Source organism: Lacerta agilis, chromosome 4, assembly GCF_009819535.1.
Source record: "Lacerta agilis isolate rLacAgi1 chromosome 4, rLacAgi1.pri, whole genome shotgun sequence".
NCBI classification, from domain to species: domain Eukaryota; kingdom Metazoa; phylum Chordata; class Lepidosauria; order Squamata; family Lacertidae; genus Lacerta; species Lacerta agilis.
In genome coordinates, this window is record NC_046315.1 from 64,095,301 (window position 1) to 64,120,171 (window position 24,871).

The 24,871-nt window shown below is 43.2% G+C and overlaps 2 protein-coding genes across 3 annotated transcripts; both read left to right on the top strand.

Annotated features, from left to right (window-relative positions):
• On the top strand, positions 1-4,513 carry LOC117045867 (angiotensin-converting enzyme 2-like). Its single transcript, XM_033147366.1, has 2 exons — positions 1-355; positions 4,156-4,513. The coding sequence occupies exons 1-2, from the start codon at positions 173-175 to the stop codon at positions 4,324-4,326; spliced, it is 354 nt and encodes a 117-aa protein (XP_033003257.1). The 5' UTR covers positions 1-172; the 3' UTR covers positions 4,327-4,513.
• Positions 4,514-5,498: 985 nt separating this feature from the next.
• LOC117045866 (angiotensin-converting enzyme 2-like) lies at positions 5,499-24,654 on the top strand. Of its 2 annotated transcripts, none has more exons than XM_033147364.1 (16): positions 5,499-5,689; positions 6,817-6,960; positions 8,408-8,520; positions 8,878-8,986; positions 9,120-9,217; positions 11,027-11,196; positions 12,048-12,274; positions 13,099-13,243; positions 14,981-15,079; positions 15,978-16,100; positions 17,433-17,605; positions 18,469-18,527; positions 20,320-20,420; positions 21,869-21,994; positions 22,632-22,826; positions 24,125-24,654. In XM_033147364.1, exons 1-16 carry the CDS (start codon positions 5,617-5,619, stop codon positions 24,225-24,227), a joined length of 2,058 nt encoding a protein of 685 aa, XP_033003255.1. In that variant the 5' UTR covers positions 5,499-5,616; the 3' UTR covers positions 24,228-24,654. The 2 variants fall into 2 exon arrangements, with proteins under 2 accessions (XP_033003255.1, XP_033003256.1); XM_033147365.1 differs by having other exon boundaries at positions 24,128-24,654.
• Positions 24,655-24,871: the final 217 nt, after the last annotated feature.

Here is a 24,871-nt window from a genome sequence, read left to right on the forward strand (position 1 = left end):
ATCCTAGGGTCTGCCTTTTTGCTAGTTTAAAGGTATAAAATGCCCAGTAGATAGGATTCTGCCTCTTTCCCCATAGCCAACCTACGTACAAAGGCTGATGAGACAAGCGCTAATAAGGAAGCCTTCTTGAAGGAACCTCGTTCATTTGGTATTTCTTGGCCCAAGAGGAATTATGTTGGCCCAACTCTGCCTTATCTGGAGCTTGGCTCTTCAGACTGTAGCAGGGGATGTGGTTCAAGAGGCTACAGATTTCCTGATGCAATTTAATGCCCGTGCAGAAGACCTGTCTTATGAAAATTCACTTGCTTCATGGAATTATAACACCAACATCACGGATGAGAATGCCAGAAAGATGGTGGGTACCTTTGACTAGCGTTTGTTATTGTGTTTAGGAAATAAATATAAGCACTGGAAATATAAAACAATATACTGTAAATGGGTTGGGAAGTCGAATGAAATAAAGTACCAAGCCAATTTAGGCAGGATACCAGTGTGGTGTAGAGATTAGAGAGTCAGACTAGGACATGGGAGACTGGGGTTCAAATCCCCACTTGGCCATGAAGCTCACTGGGTGACCTTGGGACGGTTACTGCCTCTCAGCCTAACCTACCTCACAGGGTTTTTGTGGGGATTAAATTCAGAGGGGGAGAATCTTGTACACCACATGAGCTCCATGAAGAAAAAGGTGGGGTAGAAATACAATTATTTATTTATTTATTTATTTATTTATTATTAAATGGTGGGTTTAAACATTATATACTGACTGAGTACTTTGCCAATATGCCCGTTTTGTGGCTTGCATGAATTGAGACTGAAACCCATTTCCAGATGGGCAACAGAAATAAATTATTTGTTTATTATTAATCGTTAGGTAGAACTTTATTGAGAAAATACCTGAAGGCAGCCCTGTTTAGGGAAGTTTTTAACCTGTGATATTTTAAAGTATTTTAATATCTGTTGGAGGCCGCCCAGAGTGGCTGGGGGAACCCAGCCAGATGGGCGGGATACAAATAATATATTATTATTATTATTATTATTATTATTATTATTATTATTATTATTAATTCTACCATTTCTAGAATTCCCCATAATGGAAGACAAACTTATTACTCAAACTTTGAGAAGGATCTCAGCTACAGTTTCCTGCCCCATGTGTGCCTCTCGCCTTCTAATGATAAAACTTAAGTTGCCACCTCAGCTGCAATCAAGCACAATCCAGCAAATGTTAGTCATGGGCGGGGGAGGGGAGGGGAGGGGAGCAAATTCACTAAAATATGATTCAAGTTAGTTGTGAGCCATTGGCTGTTAAATGAGTCTCATTCCACTGCTTCCAATATGAATGAGTTTTTAATAACTTGCTAAGTTGTGTGTCAAACATCTCTTACCCTTGGAAATTTGTTAAGAATGGTTTGAAGATTCCTTTCCAGTATCTGTTTACAGCAAACAGTGGTGGCTGGCTATATCTCTGTACAGGTTCCATTATATACCCATCTAAAACCAGAAGCCATCTTAAGGGCCATGTGGTAAAATGGTTTAAATGCCATCAGTGAATAGGGACCACGATAGCTGCCTTCTCTCTTAAATCGAGCCGAGTCCCCATCATTCTTTTATAAATTATTCTGGGAATAATGTTTTCTGACATTCATTTCACTAGATCTGTGCCGCTATTTATGAACACAGTCCTTCTGCTTTCAGCTTTGGATCTCCCAATTTAATTTCCAGTTTGGAATTTCTGACTGCATTTGACATGTGGCAGTTTTAGTCTGGCACATCCCCCCCCCCCTATTTTGATTGCTAATGAAATGACCTACATGTTTAGCAACACAAATTTCCATTTTAATATAAAAACCTAACAGAAGCGTGCTGAGTCAGGCCAAAGGCCCATCTAGCCCGGACTCTGTGTTCTCACAGTGACCAACCAGATTCCCATGAGAACCTGAAGGTAGCATCAGTGCTCTTTCCACCTGTGATTCCCAGCCACTAGTATTCAGAGACCTATTGCCTCCAACAGCGGAGGTAAGACATAGTCATTGTGTCTAGTAGCCACTGACTTTATGCTGTTCATCTCAGTGAATCATATATACACGCATACAAATTTTATAAAGAAATAGAATAATGTGTCTGTAGGAGAGGGGGTTATTGGTTTGTTCTTGTTCTTGTTGTTATTATGCACTCTGTGTTCTCATTTTGTATTTTTGTGTTGTTAACTGCCCTGTGATCTTTGGATGAAGGGTGGTATACAAATTTAATAAATAAATAAATGAATATGAATATCCTCATGCATCAGCTGTTGACCCAGAGGTTGAAATCTCTCTCTCTCCCTTCCCATCTTTATTGGTTTTGGAAATTATCTCCAACACACATCTGGAACACTTGATACGTACATCTAGAGCTGCCATATACTGTATATACTTGAGTATAAGCCTAGTTTTTCAGCACATTTTTTGTGCTGAAAAAGCTGCCCTCGGCTTATACTCAAGTGAGGCGGGCGGTGGGGGCGGCGAGAAAGAAGCCCTTTCTCTCCGCTCATGCCTCCACCCGCTCACCCCAGTCAACCATTCCTTAAGAAGCGTACAAGAACGGCGGTTCTTTACTCTCCCCAGGCAGCTTGTTCCATTCCTGAACTGCTCGCATAAATGCAAACTTGGCAAAGGAGGAAGAGGAAGGAGCAGCCCAAAGGGCTGCTTTCGGGCTGCTCGTTCCTCCTCCTCCTCCACAGCGGCAAAGGTGAACCGGCTTATACTTGAGTCAATAAGCTTTCCCGGGTTTTTGTAGGAAAATTAGGTGCCTCGGTTTATATTCGGGTCGGCTTATACTTGGGTATATACGGTACCCTCTTTTTCCAGGACACACCCTCTTTTTCATGGGTAGGTAGTCATCATAGCAATCCATAGTTCAAAGCAGAAGTTGGCAAATGTGTCCTCTCTTTTTTGTTCTTCAAAATATGGCAACCCTACGACATAAGTAGCAATCCATGGCTACTGAGCTTGCTCAGTCACCATTGAACTATCTTGGTTAGTGGCAGCCAGCCCTTTAGGGTTTTTTTATGCTTTCTACGGCAAAATCGATGCACTCCTGTAGAACTAAAAGGAGTCTCCTGAGCATGTACAGACCTCCCTTGTTATTCAGTTGCAATATTTTGGCTCCCTTTCTGTCAACACCAATAATTTTATAGTATAAAAATACTGGCATAATGAGCAGTCCTAGATGGGACTGAGAGGAAGGCAGATCTTCCAAACGTCCCTATTTTCCAGGGACACTTGCGGATTTAGAGAAGCCCGTCCCGGTTTTGATTCGATCCTGGAATGTCCTGTTTTTCCCTTAGGACATCCCTGATTTCATCAGAGAAATGTTGGAGGGTATTGCATTATGTGACCCTCGAGCCAAGGAGATATGTAACCTCTGAAGGCAGCCCTGTATAGGGAAGTTTTTTTTAAAAAAAAAAATATTAAAATGTTTTATTGTATTTTTATATGTGTTGGAAACATATCCAGAGTGGCTGGGGCAACCCAGTCAGATGGGCAGGGAATAATAATAATAATGGAATAACATGTCCCGATTTTCATTGGAGAGATGTTGGAGGGTAGTAGGGGAAGGTGCAGAGTGAGTTCCAAGAGAAAGGCAGAGAATAATTTTACACTTCGCCAGGAACAAAGGACAGTTTAGCCCAGAAAGAACACTCTTTTGACCCTGCTTAATGAATGCCAGAGACTGCAGTAGATTAACAGTAACTCTTTTATCGCTTAAAAGAAGTGACACATCAGCTTTAACAAACACAGAGATTCAGACCTTACTTGTGCTCCAGGGCCCCTCCTTTTTATTGCACATCCATGATGATTTGTGCTCACAATGCTATTGGGGCATTCATACACAATCTCAGTTTCAATACTGTTTGCGCCTACAAAAGTTTTGAGGCCGTCTATCTAGCTCAGTTCTGTCTATGCTGAATGGCAGATGCTCCTCAGGGTTTCAGGGGAAGTGTCCCCCCCTCGCCCCCAGTCCTACCTGGAGATATCAGGGATTAAACCTGTGGCTTCCTGCAGGCAAAGAGGTTTTCTATCCCTGAGGCTATGGCCCTTCATCTGTTCCAACATTTTAGGCATGTCACACTTTCCTGCAAATGTATAATCCAGAATTCAAATGGATCTTTTCCAGAATGCAGCAGGCTCCAGATGGTCAAAGTTCTACGAAGAAGTCTCCCAAAATGCCAGCCGTTTCAATGTGGATGACTTTTCTGATTATGCTCTCAAACTCCAGCTTCAGTCTCTGCAGAGCAAAGGGTCATCTGTATTGCCTGAAGAAAAACAAGACCAAGTATGTTGCTAAATGTCCCTGTTGAAAGCAATCCATTACGTGGTGGTTACAAAACAATTTTTGTTGTTAATTCATTCCGGTAATATAAACTATGTGCTGTTACGGGAACTTACACACATTCATGACAAACCATGCTGAAAAACTGCAAACAAGTACTTTTCAGTTTGCAAAATGACTATTTCAGTCCATAATTTCCTTTTTAAAATTTTTAAATTAAAAAAAAAAAAGTGCAGTCCCTGCTTAAGAATGGGAAACTGAGAGAAACCAAAACTGATTCTTAGGGCTCTTTTGCAATCACCTATAAGCCACGATGCCATACAACATTATATATAATTCTCTATTCCTTATCAAAGTATTTAATGAGGCTTACACTCAGGTGCCTGGCGTGCTCTGGTCCATGGGGTCACCAAGAGTCGGACAGACTAAACGACTAAACAACAACAACACTCAGGTTGCAATCCAAAACACACTTAACTGAAAGCAAGCCCCATTGAACTCAGTGGGATTTCAGAGTAACGTGTAGGATTCTGTTGTCAATGAGGCATTTATTGCTTCCTGTCAGAGGATATATTGTTACCCATTCCTTTTAAAACAACATTACCACTGCTATTTTGTCACACACACACACACACACACACACACACGTAAAAGGACTGTGACTTTCAGCAGTTCCCCTGCTATTCTTCCCATTGGTTGGTTCAAGTAATCCTGCTGGTCATGGTCTATCATAGAGCTAGGAGTAAGGAGCCAGAGGGATTAATTCTGTATCTGAAGTAATAAAATGAGGCAAGCTTCCCCACCAGCTGTGATTCCAGAGCTAAGAATGGAGTGGGAAGACCCCAAGCACAGGCTTCTGAGTGACGCTGGCAAAACGGTTCTGCCAATCCGGTTGACAGAGAAGCGTGCAAGCGCAAGGGGCTATAACTCTTTGGGCCCACTCCTTCATGTCACCGCATGTTATGTTTCCCATTAGTATTTTTAAAGACCTGTGGAAAGCCACTTGCATGGTTATTTGTTGTAAGAACGAACCACCTCTATCCAGGAAGGAAAGTGGAAGAGAGTTCTTCTTTTGTTTCAAGCTACACATCATGCTTGTTGGCAAATTGCCTAGTAAAAAAATAAAAAAATTGTCAGCTTAAAGCCCTGCTGAATTTATTTGCATGGCTAGTGTTTCAACATCTGTTCATTCAAATCCTTGACCCACCTACACCACTGCCACCTTTTGGATAAATAAAGCAGTGCTGTGATCTCTTTTTAACAGTTTTCTTATTTAAATTGCAGCTCAATGCTGTTTTAAGAAAAATGAGTACCATCTATAGTACTGGGACTGTGTGCAAACCAGATGATCCTTTTAAGTGTTTCCCCCTGGAACCAGGTACGGTATAAACAACAAGCTTCTCCTGCAGCAAACCCGTAGTCACCTTTGACTGGACTTACCTGTCCAGGGGTCCTTTACCTTTTACCTTTTTACTGATGAAACAATAGTAAAACTGACAAGAAAGGGATTCTGTTTCATTATAAGCATCACTTCTCCATAAGGCCATCTGGTATATCAATGTAAGTGGAACCAAGTAGGAGAGCTGGGGCAGAACACAGGGTGAGAATCCAGTGACCCAGAGGAGGACACAGACAGAGGGGGAAGCTATGAGGAAGTGACTTGGCAAGCCCCACGGGGATAGAGCTGGCGGGACGCAGAGTGGTACTCAGAGTAGACCTATTACAATGAATGGCTATAACTTGGTCATGTTCATTCATTTCAATGGGTCTACACCAGGCATAGGCAAACTCAGCTCTCCAGATGTTTTTGGCCTACAACGCCCATGATCCCTAGCTAGCAGGACTAGTGGTCAGGGATGATGGGAATTGTAGTCCCAAAACATCTGGAGGGCCGAGTTTGCCTATGCCTGGTCTACACTGAGGAAAACTTAGTCAAAGGCCAGCATCTAGGCATGATATTGTTCTGTGAACTGCCCCGAGACCTACGGGTATAGGGCAGTGTATAAACTCAATAAATATTAATAATAATTAAATAATAATGAGGGGCTAAGTGAAATTGCCTGTCAACAGTACGTACCTGGATGGTATAGTGGGCAGGCATGCAGGACACTTGGTAAGTCCTATCCACTTTGCTGAGTTATATTTTATTTCTATTTCCATTTTAGTTATTATTTTGAGATTTGCACATACACATATAAATTGGCATATTCAAATGTTATGCAGCTCTCTGTTCTCCCCTTTTTTGCCTCTCTCATCCACTGAACTCTTAAACCTGCAACCTTTTATTGAGATGAATGTGTTTTTGGACCTACTCATGCAGGTATCTCCATCACTGAGGGTTGGCTGGCTGCAGCTCCTTATGGAAAGGACATTTAGTGGCACGTCCAGCTTTGCTGCCATGTAATTTGTGATCCTTCCATATAGGAAGCTGCGTCATACCAGGGCAGAATGTTTGTCCATCTGCCACACTGTTTCCGCTTCAGTAGTATGCTTTTATGGTGACAGGTTTGGATGAAACCATGGCTGTCAGCACCGATTACTTAGAAAGGCTATGGGCTTGGCAAGGCTGGAGAGCGGATGTTGGCAAGAAGATGAGGCCTTTATATGAAAGTTATGTCCAACTGAAGAATGAGGTTGCAAGAGGGAATGGTAAGTTGCACTTCACGAAAACGGCTCCCCACGTACATGTGTTCACCAGCAGGAAATTAAATTATTTCTCTTACTTGAAGCCATGTTTACAGTGGCATATGATGAGGCTGCACACTAGAATTTTTAAGTTTGTTGAATACCTCAGTTATTCTTCCTTTTCGCCATCACTGGAGGGGAAGGGCATTGACAACCTCTCGGTGTATGGTCAATGCCTCCCCCTAGACCCCTTTAATGGGAACCCTGGTATCACAGCCGCACTGGGGGCATGGGGTAACTGTCCCCCCTTTAGATGACTAAAGGATTCCGCCCAAGGCCTGAAACCGCCAAAGTTGTGACATTTTGCTACGGGAAAGGCAAAACCTGCCAATGCAGGAAAATTCCTTTCCAGCCCTTCAACAGCGGCCTTGACATAGCAGCGCCTGCGTACCTGTGGAGAAGAGGTCAGCCTGCAAAATTAAGAGTTAATTGAGGGAGTGGAGGGTGGGAGAAGCTCTGGATCCTGCCTGCTGTTTCCCCAGGTAAGCTACGCCTTCTGTTGTGTGGGCTGGATTGTCCCTCCCCGTACCTGGCCATTCCCCCTGGCAACGCCTCCCCCAGGTGGGAATGGACGCTGGCTGAGGTAGGTGGGGACCACAGGTATCAAGCCTGGGGAAGGCAACGCCAGCCCGAACTTGCAGGAGCCGCTCTGGGGGTCCAAGGGGGCTGCGTGCGACCATGCAAAATTCGCTCCCCATTTAATGTGGGAAACGGTCATTGTTTAACACTTCAGCAGACAAATCCCAAATCCAGTGATTCCAGAACAGCTTTCTAGGGGAACAAGCAGAGGTTCAGTTCTGTTACTCTACCCTTTCTCTGTCTCATTTCACTTCCAAGCTCAAAACTCGAGGCTGACCTTTTTACACAGGCACTAAGTTGGGTAACCCCATTCCTTATTGGGGAGAGGGGAGTCCCATTTGGATATTTGCTGGGCAGTAAAAGCCATTAGCATAGTATTTATTTCCCAGGACAATGTATCACCTCTTATTTAGCTAACAAAAAATATTCCAGCAGTTTTCAGGCCCATTAACCATCTGGAAGGTTATTTAGTCCAACCCTCATCTTAATTAATACAGTGACATGCTTTCTTTACCAGTCATGGTCTGATCTCCTGTTTTTCCATATTGTTCTTAAAAGTGTGGAGACTTAAACCTTGATATCATGTGTTCAGAGCGACATAACACAGTGCAAACAACAATTAACAATTCATTATCCTTGCCCAGGGCCATGATATTTCAAACGGGGACTTACTTGATAATTGTGTATAATATACCATCCTTAACAGGCACAAAGAGGTCTCCACATATTTTAACACGACCAGTATTAATTTGGAGTTGCATTGGATCAGAGACTGCAAAATGTGCTTTATGCAAACCTGGTTATGATGACTGATTGTTTGGCTGCTTTCCAGGTTACGCTGACTATGGAGCTTACTGGAGAGGAGATTATGAAATAAAATTTCCAGCAGAGTATCAATACAGTAGTGACCAGCTGATTGTTGATGTGGAGCGTACATTTGAAGAAGTAAGATTACATTTCGGAGAGTGGGGTGGGTTTCGTTTTTGGTTTGTTATGTTCTTTTTCTGTACAGAGGCCTGGTTCATTCAAAATATGAGTTTAGTCAGTTTGCTATCAGAAAGCTTCTCTGAATCACACAAATCATTAACGCACTCAAGGAAAGGCAGCAGTTATGAAGCTCACTGGGTGCAACTGAGCCATGCCCCAGCCTAACCTTCTTTCCTCCCCAATGTTGTTGGGAGGAAAGGCAAGATACAAACGGGATTATTATTTTTCAAGCTCGCCAAAATGGAAACATGAATGAAGTAACACCCAATGTGGAAAATTAAATAGAGCTCCTCTCTGTGGGGTTTTCTTTTTCAGATAAAACCTTTGTATGAGCAGCTGCATGCCTATGTAAGGCATAATCTCCAGAGGACCTATACCTCAGACCGCATTGACCCAAATGGATGTCTTCCTGCTCATTTACTTGGTATGGAAATGTTGCTTTAGTAGCCATGGCTGGTGCACTGAAAGCCAGCCATGGGTCTCTCTAGGACCCAACTGGCAGCTTATAGCTTATAAATTTTGTATTAATTTTTGTAATTCTGCTTTTTCTGTTGAAGGTGACATGTGGGGTAGGTTTTGGACAAATTTATACCCCTTAATGGTTCCTTATCCAAATAAACCAAACATTGATGTATCTTCCGCCATGGTGGAGAAGGTAGGATATATACAAATTGTCAACTGATTATGCTCAAACTAATAGGTTGGAGTTCAGGAACATGAATTTTCACCCTGGACGTCAGCTCTGAAAGGCAAATTCATGAGCTTATGACTATGCCATTAGCATTTGTTAGTCTTTAGTAGTATATCTCAGTTCTCAGATTGCTGATGCTTATGTAGTCACAAGAGGAATCGACAGGGATGAAGAACCTGTGCCCCTTCAGATGTTGATTATTATTATTATTATTATTATTATTATTATTATTATTATTATTATTATTTCATTGCTTGGCCAGTGGTCTGGGATGATAGGATTTGTAGTCCAGCAACACCTGGAGGGCCATAGGTTTCTCATTCCTGCTAAAAGAATTCGCCCTCCCCACAAACAACAACAACAACAACAACAACAACAACAACAACAACCTAGCCAATAAAGCCTGAGCGTGCTCAGTGACCACAGAATGCTGGTTGACTGTTAGGAGAGGAAACAGAAAAACAGTTGGGAGAGGAAATAGAACAGAGTATCCAAAATTTCAACCTTTTTGTTGCATGTACATCTTGTGTAACTGTCACACTTTCCTCTAGAGCTGTGCATGGCATCTGCTGCTTTTATGGCTAAGCCAGACATACCGCATTTTTCCGTCTATAACAGTGTTTTTCAACCTTTTTTGGGCAAAGGCACACTTGTTTCATGAAAAAAATCACGAGGCACACCACCATTAGAAAATGTTAAAAAAATTAACTCTGTGCCTATATTGACTATATATAAATTAATTCTCTTGAATTTTTCAATTTTTCCCACGGCACACCAGGCAACATCTCGCGGCACACTAGTGTGCCGCGGAACAGTGGTTGAAAAACACTGGTCTATAAGACACCCCCATCTATAAAATGTCCCCTATTCGCTCACCCGCCAGAATGCAGCACACAACTGCTCGCATCGCTTACAATTGTCGCTTAAAAATTCAGGCTCGCGCTTCGTTCCGGCGGGTGAGCGATTTCCGGCATTGGCCGCTTGATTGTTGTGGGGGGGGGGCTAATCCCGAAAATCACTCACCTGCCAGAACGCCGCACACAACCTCTCACGTCACAGCTGCCTGATCGCCTCCATTAACCCTCCTGCTTGCCGCTGCAGCAACCAATAGACAGCTGCCCTTGTCACAGCAAGCGAGAGTGTGATTGGTGGCTGCTGGTGGCGATTGGGAAGCTGATAGGTGGTTTCTGCAACGCAAGCGGTTGTGTGCTGCATTTTCGGCACCAACAATCAAGCGGCCAACCACCACTTACAATCTTGGGCTCACACCAAAAAACCATTTGCACGTCCCCCCTCAGCACTACCCGTGTATAAGACGAGCCTAAATTTTGAACCTCATTTTTGGGTCAAAAAAGCTTGTCTTATACACAGAAAAATGTGGTATATGGTTGATGTCTTCTAATACATTCTTATGCCTCTGGTGTCTTCCTTTTCCTCTTCTTAGGACTAATCAGTTCTGCCCCTCAATTCTTTGACACATTTTACTCAAGAGTCATGACTTCTAGGCAAGCCATGGCTATTCGCTGACCATGTTACTTAATGTAAATACCAGATGGGCGGGATATAAATAATTAAAAATTAGTCGCCATCATCATAATCATTATAAAGGGATATAAACTCACCAGATTAGCTGAGCCAGAAAACTGCATAAGACAGGAGGTTGCTAGAGCCAATGTGGCTTTTAAACTAGAATGGTAACAAAATAGAAAAAGATACCGCTTAGCACTTAAGATATTAATAATAGTTAATGCCTAAACCCTGACCTTTTTTCAGAACTGGAATGTAACAACCATATTTAAAGCTGCAGAAAGTTTCTTTGTCTCAGTTGGACTCTTTGAAATGACTGAAGGTTTCTGGAACAATTCCATGCTTGTGGAACCCGGGGATGGCAGGAAAGTTGTCTGTCACCCCACAGCTTGGGATATGGGGAAAGGAGACTACAGGTACTGGAAGGCCCTAAGATTTTTTCCCCTACTTATTCCCATGGAGCATTTGCATACAGACCACAGGAAAATGAAAACACGGGTGCTCATAGGACTAGAAGCTCCCCTACATGTTGATAAGTCCTGATATGACAGTTGTCCTTCAATTTATATAAAAGATAAAGAAATGGTATGATAAGGAGATAAGAGGTTTGCATTTGGATGTGGGAAACCCAGATTCAAACCTATCTATGCTTAGGGTAAAGGTAAAGGGACCCCTGACCATTAGGTCCAGTCGCAGACGACTCTGGGGTTGCGGCGCTCATCTCGCTCTATAGGTCGAGGGAGCCGGCGTTTGTCCACAGACAGCTTCCGGGTCATGTGGCCAGCATGACTAAGCCGCTTCTGGCAAACCAGAGCAGCGCACGGAAATGCCGTTAACCTTCCCGCTGGAGCGGTACCTATTTATCTGCTTGCACTTTGACGTGCTTTCGAACTGCTAGGTTGGCAGGAGCTGGGACCAAGTAATGGGAGTTTATCCCGTCGCGGGGATTTGAACTGCCAACCTTCTGATCAACAAGCCCTAGGCTCTGTGGTTTAACCCACAGTGCCACCTGCAGCCTGACCAGTAAAATCACTACATGTCACCACAGAAAGTATTTTTAAATCTGCCCTGAGTGCACTTTAGGAACTTTCTCACACACCCACTAGGAACGGCAATTTCTAGGTCTAAAATCCATTAGGAGCCCAATTTAGAGCTTGCCCATAAAAGAGTAGATTGATTGTGAGGGCACCTGATTCTTCTGGACAACCAATCAAAGCATTACCCCCCAAAATTGATGCACTTTTGCCTGAACTGCATTTGTCTGCAGGATCAAGATGTGCACCAAAGTGACAATGGATGACTTCCTCACAGCACACCATGAAATGGGGCACATTGAATACGATATGGCCTATGCCAACCTTTCTTATCTGCTAAGAAGCGGTGCCAACGAAGGCTTCCATGAAGCTGTAGGAGAGATCATGTCCCTTTCTGCAGCCACCCCCAAACATTTGAAATCTCTCGGCCTTCTGGAGCCCACCTTTCAAGAAGACAGTGGTGAGTCGGTTATGTCAGGACGATGTTGATGTCAGCCATTTTGGTACAAAATGTTCACGACAAAGCAGTGTGATTGTAGTAAAAATTTGCAATACTTCAATAAAGTGTAGATTTCAAAACATTTTCAGTACTATAACAATATGGTTTAGTTTGTGTTTTAAAATTAATTATTTGTTCTTTGGCAAATTATTAATCAGTCACCCTTTTCTGTTGCTTTTTAAACATTTCCCTGTGTATCATCATCATCATCATCACCATCATCGTTTGTTTGTTTGTTTGTTTATACATACTCCACCTTTTTCCTTCATGGCTTAAAGATTAAAAACAAGAACTGCTAAAAACATAGAAAAGGCAATCATTTAAATGCAATTAAACATTGATAGAATTAAAACTATATACATATATATCTGTTTAAAACATACATTTTAAGTATTTGTGAATTGTTCCCCTTTAGCCTTTTTGAATCAAATGATAAGCAATAACAACCACAAGGGCCATTTTTATTTAAAGTATTTTTACTGCACTCTTCAACCACAAATGTTTTTCTCAGAGTGCCTTACAATGATAGTTAAGAAGCCAAATCCAGCCTTCGGGCTAAGAAGCTAAAAAAGAAAAGAAATTGGGAGGAATGGAGAAGCAAAAAGCCAACCAAGGTGCTGCTACTTCTTCATTCCAAGCATGGAAGCTTCGTTGAGGGGATTTGGGGTGATTTTTTTTACCAGCCTTTGCTTTGCAGGGTTAGAACTGCAATGAAAGTTTGAATCGGCAGCTCTCAGAAGTTAAATTCTCTCTTCATCCTGTCAGTTGGCTGTGCTCTTTTCCAGAGACGGATATAAATTTCCTGCTGAAGCAAGCGCTCACTATTGTTGGAACGTTGCCCTTCACTTACATGCTAGAGAAATGGAGGTGGATGGTATTTTCCGGTGAAATTCCAAAAGAACAATGGATGAAGAAGTGGTGGCAGATGAAGCAAGTACAAGTTTATTAATAATCTGCTGATTAGTCAGATTCCCAAATCAAATAATGGATATCATACACATTGATTGGGTGGGGGACAATTCAAGCCAATACCCCTTGTTCTGTAAAGGTTGCTTATGGATTTTTATAGTGCTTTGCAACTAGTAAGTAAAGGAAGTTTATCAGGCAGGCCTTATGGCTCCCTGATCTTTATTCTTGTTTGTTTGTTTGTTTGTTTCATACCTGACCTACAAGAGAAGGGTGGGCCACAACAATACAAAGTAAAATAATTTATCACACACACACACAATTTCAGTCAAAAGCAGCACAGTTAGGTCAAACGCAAACAGGAGAGTTGGAGTTCCCACAAAAACACCTTAACAGTCAATGTATCTCAGAGTACTGGCAAAAGTACTGCTGTAAAGGAGGGCTGCTTCTATAGTCATCAGCGCTACCTTTTCTCCACAGTACTTTGTGGCCATTTGCTAGAAGATGCTCTCCAGGTAGGGTGCTTGTTTATGCCATTCCATGTACATGTGTCCTGTGTTTCTTATCAGGGTGCTGTGATCATTTGTGCATTTTCAAGCTGCTCTGCTCATGGGCGTAGCCAGGATTTTTGTTGGGGGGGGGGGCTTTTGTTAGGGAGGCGGAAGCTCAGTTTGCTATGTATTTTTATTGCTTTTTTATTGATTTTGGGGGGCAGCTGCGCCTCCCTGCCCCTCTACACCCATGGCTCTGCTTCAATTCTTGCAAGCAGAACTGAGGTGGGCATAGTCTGTTGGCACACAGACTATGCTTGCCTCAATTCTACTCTCACCCCTGCAAGCCCCTACCAATGTTTGACCCTACCCCTGCAAAACTAAACATAACCCTTACCTTGTGGGGGGGGGATAAGGAGATAGGGGAGGCAGTGACGGAGTAGGGGAGAGATGTGTGGTGTGTCTCCCACCGCCACCCCCAGGAGGGGGGATTGGGGACTTGGCTACAGTTCTCAGAAGCTCCAGTGGAAGGATGGCTGCCCTGTGTGTCATCCCCAAAAATGAGGGAGAAATGTGATTCAGTTTGCATATAAAGGCGAACTTACCAAATTTGCACCATATGCAAACCGAAACCCAGCTCTCCCCTGAAATGTGCTCTTCTCCAAATTTTGCAATCCACTTCTCCAGGCAAGCAGAGAGAGACTCAACGGATGGGGCTTCCTCCTACTCAGAAGAAGAAAATGATGGGGAAGCTAGCTGGCTTTGGCAAAGGGGTAGGAGGCAATCACTGTTCATAGCAGCTATTTCTAGGGGCTCTTGGAAGGAACAGGGCCCATTTTGAGTGTTTGACTTGGTGTCAAGTGTAGTGGAAGGGTGATCAACCACCCCTAGTTTTAGGCCAAGAGAGTCTCTGCCAACCAGTCCTCTAGTTCTGTACATTGTATGATCTCTCTTATAAACCATTCCATATACCGTACTAGGTAGGCAGGCCAGTCAAAAGCACAAATCACTTCCCTTTATAAAAGCAACTCAACCTGTGTGGATAACCACAACAAATGCTGCTAAAATATACTGGGTAGTATTCACCTAAGATTAATCCAGAGTAGACCCATTGAAATTAATGAACATGAGAACTCTGGTCTACGGATCTCAGTTGACTACCACCCACTTTAGTAATTTACACTTCAATCTATCAGAGATGCGCATGCCTTTAAACCTCCCTTCCATCTCAAATACTGATGGAAACTCCTGACATTCCTCTTCTCTGCAGGCGAGAGATAGTAGGTGTAGTGGAACCAGTGCCCCACGATGAGGAATATTGTGACCCTGCAGCTCTCTTCCATGTAGCCAATGACTACTCTTTCATAAGGTATGTCAAATGAGCCCCTTACTCCTGTTACTTGACCTTACTCTTACATTTTACTCATTATTAAACAAAAAACAACAACCCCTGCTATTGTATAGATTGCTTTTTAGAATACAAACAGTGGGTCTGGCAACAAAATGTGGCAGTGTATCCTCTGAATAGGCTCCTGTTCAGGGGTCCAGCAAACCTTCTGCTGCCCTCTCCCTTTTAAGCATTTTTGTTTTCTAACTGACACGCAGCATTCCGTAGCTACTACACATGCCCAGTCCTCATTGGACCATTTCTGGAGGTGGTTCCACCATAAGGCTTTTTTTTTTTTGTACTTCTGCAACATTGAAGTCTCCCTGAGCATGCTGATACACCCCCACGCCCCGGTTTCTTGGTCGGTCTGTTTTGTCTCCAGTTCAGTTGGCACTCAACCACCAGAGCTCTTTCTTAGCAATTTCTGTTCTCACTTCAAGCACCTGCATACAGAAGGTCCCAGGCTCAGTTTCTGGGGGCTCCAAATAGAGCTAGGAAAAACACCTTCCTGAAGACCTGCCACCAGTCAGAGCAAATGGTACTGAGACAGATGGACAAATGAACTGACTTGGTATACAGCTGCTTCCTATGTTCCTAAATGAAGGATAATACAGCTGCCTTTAGACTTCTGCTCATTCCATTTGCATCCCCATCTCTTCATTATTCTCCATTGCCCAGTTTAAAACCCCAGATGTTGACAGGGATGTGTAATTCACCAATCTTCAGGTGCTGAGACCACTAACCCTCATCTGTGGTTTGTTTCCTTGAATAAAGATTATTTCGGGTGATTTATTGTTTTTGTTGTTGTTGCTGACCTTCGCCTGACTTAAACCATGACAAATGATTTGTCCCCCCTTTCCCCTTCTCTCTCTCTCTCTAGATATTACACAAGGACAATTTACCAGTTCCAGTTTCAAGAAGCACTTTGCAAAGCTGCAGGCCACACAGATGAACTTTACAAATGTGACATTACTAATTCCACAGCAGCTGGTGACAAATTGGGGTAACAAAATACTGCATAAAACTTGGAAAGAAAACATGCCCTATATTTTAATTTCTCCTTAGTGGAAACTCTGGGATGGACAGAACCCCAGTCTGCTTCTACTTGAAAATCTGGGCTGCTTTGCAAAGCAGAGCTGGGAGGATTTAGCTTCCAGCAGAGAAATCAGCAGATGATAAGAGAGTAATTCAACCTTCTCTCATCTGCAATTTCCTCCTCTTGCCCAGATGCCTTATGGTAGGAATGGGCAGACTTGCAGGCTTGTGGGATATACTCTTTGTTTTTGTTTTTTTACTAGATCTCTTGAGATCACTAACTGGAGCCACATGTTTGTATAGCCTACTGGCCCAGTGGGGCAGATGTATCCTTAGATTTTTATTTTTTATTTTAAAGTAAAGCTACCCCTGAGTACACGTTTTGTCCAAGAGTTTGTTTTTGTCACCAGAATAACTGAGATCCACTTTTGGCTTCCCCACCCCACAAGCTTCCTTCATTTCAGCAGCCAGACATGCAAGAGAGAGACTTTTTATTGTTCCTATTGTTAAATAGCTGGAAGTCAGAAGCATATATAGTTGATAGATGGTAACGTAAAGCCTGCTTTCTGCAGGGGAACTCAGTCATGCAGCCTATCTGGTGGACTGCCTTTCAGCTGATGGGTGGTCACTTCAAGTCTCACTTGGCTTGGATAATATTTTGCGACACTACCAAAAAAGAAATTGACCACCAGGTGTCACAGTAACACTAGTGCAGGGGTGGCCAACTTCCAAGAGACTGCGATCTACTCACAGAGTTAAAAACTGGCAGTAATCTACCCCCCCCCCCTTTGGGGGTTCAGGTCAAAGTTGTTGAACTTTTTTTTAGGAAGGAAAGCCCTGTTTTTTGGGGTTCATCTATAAAACTTGTTGGGCTTCTTTAGGGAGGAGGAAAGTGACATTGAGCTATTTTTAGGAAGGAAAGCCCTGTTTTTGGTGGTTCAGGTCATTTTCGGGGTGCAGGGCAAAGATGTTGAGATTTTTTTAGGGGAGCCAAAGTTTTTTAGCTTCTTTGGGGAAGCCACTGATCTACCAGTGATCTACCAGAGATGTCCAGTGATCTACTGGTAGATCACGATCTACCTGTTGGACATGCCTGCACTAGTGGATTGAAAGGTGGGCAGGACCCGGCAGAGCAGGGGGAATCCAGGATATAGAGTTAAGAGAAAGCACAGGCTTCATTTTTAGTTGAAAATTCCATTTCGGTCCATCCTCTCTATATGGTGCCACCTTGCGGTCTTGGCAGTCAAATAATAGCATGCCTGTGGATGGTGTTTCATGCTTACTTCTTTATAAACCACAGGGCCATGCTTGCCTTAGGAAGATCACGGCCTTGGACCGAGGCATTAGAATCCGTGACAGGAGAGAAGACAATGAATGCAGCACCATTGCTCCACTACTTTCAGCCTCTGCGGTTGTGGCTGGAGAAAGAGAATGCTGGCAGACGGATTGGCTGGGATACAGCCTGGACTCCATGTAGGTTCATGTTGAATCGGTGGTGTGAGTTGTATGTGCACAACTAGTTCTTGCCTTCACCACCTTTCCCCACTGTTCGATCATCCCATGGAGAGCACTGAGAAAAGCAACAACTCCACCAGCAATTTTCAAGGCTAGATTGATCCCATTGCCTCAAAGGCTGGGAGATTGTGGTATACAAAAAAAGAAAAGGGGTGGGGGGAGATCCATTAAAAATGCAGCAAGGCAGAATGCAACACAATGTTACAGTAAGATCAATATAAAAAATCAGTAAAAAACATCCATGAAAACACCATAAATTACTGGGTGGTAAAAACAAATTCATGTTTCAAAGGCTCATCTGAATGTCATTTTTTGAAAGGCATCTAAAAGATGGCAGGTAGGATTCCCACTGCTGGACATCTATTGGCAAGGAGTTCCACAGGGCACTCCTGGTACAGGCCAACCAAACTTCAGCACCATAGAGGTCCATTTCAGAGGAGATCAGTGACTGGAGATTAAAGTGAAGCGTTAACAGAACCACTCTCAAAAATCAAGTCAGACATGTGCTCAGAAGTAATGAGAATTTGTAGGTCAGGACACACAAAGTGTCTAGCATTGATAAAACTCTACAATATCGTTGTACCCCAGCATGTGGTCTCTGCTGGTGGATGCAGCATAAACTAGTGGCAAGATGTGCATCGGGCATCTATGACCAGAACCAAACACGCACAACCATCTCCGTATAATGATATATGTTGTGGTTGTACACAAGCTATCGAAACACCAACAGTGCTTTTTTTGGCATTAGCTATGTGTATGTTATGGAAATGAGTTTGGAATTCTGTGTCAAGACTTGTTTGTTTTACTTCATTTTAATCCAGATTCTGATTATGCAATCAAAGTGAGGATTAGTCTGAAAACAGCACTGGGAAGCAATGCAGTGAGTAAATTCACAGGAAGATGATCTTATGATGATATGTTATGAAATAACATGAACACAGTGGTGGAGCTAGGGGAGGGCGGGAAGGGTGGATTGTTCCTGGGTAGCAGTGGGCCTGCCGCATTCCTCTTGGGTGCCTTCCAGCTGGGAGGGATGCAGTGGCTTGGACACCCTGCCAGAGGTGTAGGAAGGTCAGGTGGTACCCGGTGCGGAAAATTTCTTGTCACCCCCCATTGATTCCACCCTCCCTGCAAAAATGGTTTGACGTTATTTCATATTTACTTACAAAGGAATAATAACAAGTAATAAGCTTTTATTTATATCCCACCCTCCCCAGCCGAAGTCAGGCTCAGGGTGGCTAGCATCAGATACATAACATTGGTATAAAATCAAACAATAATTAAATTACCTGTTAAAAACATCTCAAAATCAATTTAAAGTCTAATTAGATGGTTTTCCACAGGGTTAGGGTTGGGAACAGTAAGTGCTCCACTGAATTGAATTTTCAGCCTTCACGACATAGGAAAACAGCCCAGTAAACAGCTATTTTGGTGGAGGAGGGTCAGGATATTACCCAATATGCATGAAATTTCATATATAGCTATATAATCCCTAGTATAGTAAGATAAGACCTTTGGAGCAGGCATTTAAAAAAAAGTTTTTTATGAACCGCCTTAGTAGGGCAGTAATTTTTCCTTGATAATTTGTCACCCCCTCCATTATGGAACCTGGGGCAGATTGCCCCCTACGCCCCCCTTGCCATGCCCCTGGACCCTGCAGGCCCAGCACTGCCCGGAAAAGCATGCTGGCTGAGGCTCATGGGAGTCCAACCACATTTGAAGGACCTCAGGCTATGTGAAATTTCTCAGTGGAGCCCCAAGTTTTTTTGGGGGGGGGAACCAATTTTAAATGGCCATAGAATCGATATCCTGGCAACAATGTAAAACATTCAAAAGCCACACCAAGTGCAAATATGATTTCAAGCTCTGTTATTGAAATGTTAAAAGAAAGGTAGTTCAGGATGGGAGCGGTGAGGACGTTTTCAAAAATGAACAGTGATGAATGAACAGAACCAACTATAGTGGGGAGAACAATCATGGTTCAGTCTCCTTTTCCACATGCCCAGCACGACCCTAATAACAACTCTTCAAATGTATTTTGTCTATACATCTCTGCTATCTTATTTCTGTATTTAATGTTTGTTTCCATCTCCAGAAACAGATACCGGTATACACTTTATAACCACAGGGGTGAACTCTGAAGGTCAGGAATGGAGATGAAGCAACTAGCAGGATACTAGCGTACTCCAAGTGTGATGCAGACTAGATTAGTTTAGGATAGCAGAGGCAACGATCCCTAGAGGTGGATGGTTCCCTCATAAGTTCTTCCTTTGTCCTGTCTCATTTTCAGTTCGCCTGACTTCTGTATTAGCTTGATTTTAAAAAAAAAAAAAGTTATCATGAAAATTCAGACCCATTTCTATATGCATTTCTGCTTATATTCACCTTTCTGTATGCTATTTTGCCTAACAATGTGCATTTTTGCAAGTTACCCCCTCTATTATAATGGATATTTATACACTATTCTCACTGTGAACAGAAATGTGATTTAAGCTTCTAGTTCTTAATTTCACCATTTATCCATTTCCATATATAGCATAAGAAGTTAATCATATGTTTGATTTATAAGTCAAAAACATGCTATACATAAATCATAATAAGGTAGAGTGTTACTCCTTGCAGAGTCCATCTGTTTCAAAAGAGTTAATTGGACTATTGTTTTGAATTTGCAGTACCCATGGAATGACAACGAAATGTATTTATTCAAGGCAACAATTGCCTATGCCATGAGGAAGTACTTTTTGGACCACCAAAATGAGACCATAGCATTTCAGTAAGTTACTTTTCCCCCATTTTGGCTTTGCTGTGGGAAATTGCTATGCAGCATCTGAGAGAGGTCCAGATTTTTTTTCTCTACAACAATGACCACTCCCCACATCAAATGGGGGGGGGGGGCGCCTGTTGCATGGTTGCGTGCAGCCACCCAGATCCCAGTGCAGCTCCCAGTAGTACGGGGTGGCTTCGCTCTCCCCAGGCTGGATACCTGGAGGTCTCCGCCTACCTCAGCCAATCGCCCAATCCCACCTGGGGAGGCATTGCCAGGGGATCGGCCAGGTAGGGGGAGTGACCGCCCTGCCCACACAATAGGTGAATCTTACCTGTGAAGCGTCAGTTGCCTCCAGAGCTACATATACAACAATGATATCTAACTGGTTTTCAAAATAGGAAAATGCACATACTTCAGTGCCCTGGGAACATTCAGAATTTTCGTAAAAGGAAGCCCATCGAGGCAGGCACTCCTTCGTCACACGTCTATTCTTGACGGCATAGCTGCCCCTCTGGCACTGCATTATACTCTTTACAGAAGCCAAGAGGAAGCAAATTCTGCGAACTTTTTGGTGCTCTTGTGCTAGTGGAAAATGGAAGGCCCCATAGGATAGTGGTAGAACACATGCTTTGTATGTAAAAAGGCTCTGACGTCTCCAGGTAGAGCAGGCAAAGATTTCTGTTTGAAATATTGGAATGTCAAAGTCACTGATTTTGATGTCAGCAAAAGGGGGGGCAATAAAGTAGATACAGCCCAAATGAGACTCTCTTTCCAGTCATTAGATAAATCATTTGATGAGGGGTAATAACCCCCTCTTCTATGCTGATTTTCAGGGATCTGCAGAAGTGGGGGGAAGCTATGTGCCTGTGTGAGAATGTGGAGTGACAACAGGCACCACTGGGCTGTGGCCCCCAGAGGGCTGGGAAGAGATGAATGTGGCCCTCAGGCTGGAAAAGGTTAGCCACCCCTGAGCCAGATGAAACAATGACTTGGTATAAGGCAACTTCCTGTGAGCCTAGGAGACCACCATCACACTTAACCATACATTGATTTTTGCTGGGGGAAGACCCTTAAAATGGCATATCAATACAACGTGCACATTAAGAAGAAAAAACCACACCAATTGAACTGCATAGATTTTATAAAATGTTTTGCCACATGCAATGAGAGTTTTAAAACAGTGACTTTGGTCTTGCTAAGAACTCGTAGCTGTTTAAAATGTGACTCAAGTAGGACACTTCTCAGGTGGAATATGTATGTTTGGGTTGATAGCTAATTGAATAATTTGCCTAAGTTACCTGTGTATATGAAATCATTAGGTAATCCATGTGTACAATCAATATATTCCAATGACAAATATGGAGATCTCTAGGACAGCATATCCAGAAATATCTGCATGGTTGTTTTTTTAAATCTTGTAATTCTTGTAGTAAAGACATTTTTCTCCCCATCAGATCAGCAAATGTCCATGTAGGTGACGTGACGCCACGAATCTCCTTCGTTTTTACTGTCAGCATGCCCAATAATGGCACTAATGTCACAGACTTTGTTCCCAAATCTCAAGTGGAAGATGCAATCAGGTGACGTTTTTGCATTGCAAGGAATTAGCTTGCAAGTGAAATGGAAGAAGCGAGAGTGTAGAAGCTGGAATGTTGGGGATATTTGGGGTGGGGGTGGCAATATATGCCTGGCTTCAATCCTACACTCACTTATCTGGGAATAAGTCCCACTGAACTCAGTAAGGCTTACTTCTATATTGTTAAATAAACCCAGTAGAAATACGGTGTAAGCAAACATGGTTTGTCAATGTCCCATGAATTCAGTGGAAATGACAAACCATAGTTAATACAAATTCAGCTTTTAAATCAGCTTCCAACTGCAATTTTCAAATACCCGGATTGGCAGGCACCCTTGGATTCAAACATAATGTCAGACCACGATTTAACTAAATAAACCAGTTGAAAGTGGGGAAATTGCAGTCAACTTTGCAGTCAATTGCAGAAAACCAAGAGACAATAGTGAAGAGAATAAGAATGACACTATAAATATGTAAACATTTAAGCCATTTTTTCACCTTTCCTTTTTTAAAAAAACAACAACATGTTGCATGCTTTCTCACATCAGACCAGCTTCACATTTTAGTAGACAGGAAATATTTTTAAGGTGAATCCTTGTTTACATTGTAATTAGATTCCCACCCACCCCCTTTTTTGGCAGATTGTCTCGAGGCCGCATCAATGAAGCTTTCCAACTGGATGACCAAACTCTGGAATTTGTTGGTATTCCTCCAACATTGGCGACACCTTACGAACCCCCAGTCACCATATGGCTTATAATTTTTGGAGTTGTCATGGGTGCTGTAGTGGTTGGAATTATCACCTTGATCATCACAGGGCAGAGGAACCGAAGAAAGTAAGTGATGTTTTATAGGCTGTGCATCTCTCTTACACCATACAAAATAACTCTGTTCAGCACCTCTCTGTTGTGTGCCCTTTGGATGTTCTTTACCACAACTCCCATCATTCATGATAACTGGCTACACTGGCAAAGGCGAATGGGAATTGGGTCCACAGTATTTACAGCGTACCACATTGGCCATCCCTGATGGGAAAATATAGGGGAACCAAGTTTTGACCTGAATCTGCAAATTGAAAATTCTATTGCATGACAGGCGGAGTCCCCCAAACCCCAGGCGACCCCTAGTTGGAATAATGACACAAGACAACGTGCTATGGGATTAAAATTGGCCACAACTTTATTAAGTTTCAGATGTAGGGAGACCTTGGCTCAGGCGTTGGGCGTTTATCCTTCCTAGCCCCCAGTCGGGGATCTGGGAAACTTCAGGGTTATCCAGAATGTGTGGGGATTGGGCTGGCTCTGGAGAACATATGTTCAAGCAGAGAGCCCGCCCCCCCATTCACCGTCACTGGAGGGGGAGGGCAATGACAACCTCTCGGCATATGGTCAATGCCTCCCCCCATACCCCTTTAATGGGAACCCTGGTATCGCAGCCGCACTGGGGGTGTGGGGTCACCACCCCACACACCCCCATTTAGGAAGATGACTAAAGGATTCTGCCCAAGGCCTGAAACCGCCAAAGTTGTGACATTTTGCTACGGAAAAGGTAAAACCTGCCAATGCAGGGAAATTCCTTTCCAGCCCTTCAACAGCAGCCTTGACATAGCAGTGCCTGCGTACCTGTGGAGAAGAGGTTAACCTGCAAAATTAAGAGTTAATTGAGGGTGTGGAGGGTTAGAGAAGCTCTGGAGCCCACTGTCGTTTCCCCAGGTAAGCTATGCCTTCTAATGTGTGGGCTGGATGGTCCCTCCCCTTACCTGGCCAATCCCACTGGCAACACCTCCCCCAGGCAGGAATGGACGCTGGCTGAGGTAGGTGGGGACGACAGGTATCCAGCCTAGGGAAGGTGACGCCAGCCCGAACTGGCAGGAGCTGCGCTGGGGTCCAAGGGGGCTGTGCGTGACCACGCAAAAGTCGCTCCCCATTTAATGTGTGGGAACGGTCATTGTTTTCAGTCCCTGTTAGTGAATTGAACCAGCCTATTGAACGTAGGTGTTTGTCAGAATATATATACAGCTCATATTAAGTATAACATTGCTTTTTCCTCCAGTAAAAGTTTCCCCTTTGTTACGTGTGCACATGTTCATGGCTTTTATAGTTGAAACTCAAAAATAATTTCTCTTAATGTGCAGGAGAAGAGCAGCAGAAAACCAGTTAGTCCAAACTGCAGCAGTCAATCCGTATGAGGAAGTTGGAAAAGACAATCACGCATTTCAATCTGAAACAGCATTCTAAGAATGAAACCAGAAAAGCTAATATGTGTCTTATTTATCACTGTGTGTCAATGCCAGCAATACAACACACGGAACTGTATTGCTTCGGATTGTGTTTTAAAAATATAAAGGCTCTGTGTATGCAGGAGCAGATGGAGAGAGCGCATCTGAGTACCTAGTGCAGAACTGATTGCTGGTGCTCACATTTAGGCAGACCAACCACCTGTTTTCAGCAGAGAAGGCATGAACTAGAGACCTACGCTTCTAGGCTCAATGGACAAATGAGCTACTCAGCCCCTCCAACAAAGTAATAGGCACTCTCAATGCTTATTATACCAACCATCTCTTCAGCATGGCATATGTGGCTCTTGCTCCAGGGTATCTGAGTGCTACAACCTGAAATCCAGTCCTAGAAACCCAGAAGGGTAGGATTCTTGATCAAGGCAAAACTTAAGCCGAAGTTATCAGGGCCCAGCTGTGGGAGACAATCAATCTGTAATTAGATGTCTTGTCTCTTCAAACGTTTGCAAAAATAACAGCACATGCCCTTTCCCCTGATGATAATCTACCTGTCCCTCACTGGGTGTGGCTATTTGCCCCAGTAAGGAACCCTTATGGGCATGGTTGCAAACAGTGGGAAACATCTTGAAATATTGCGGACAACCT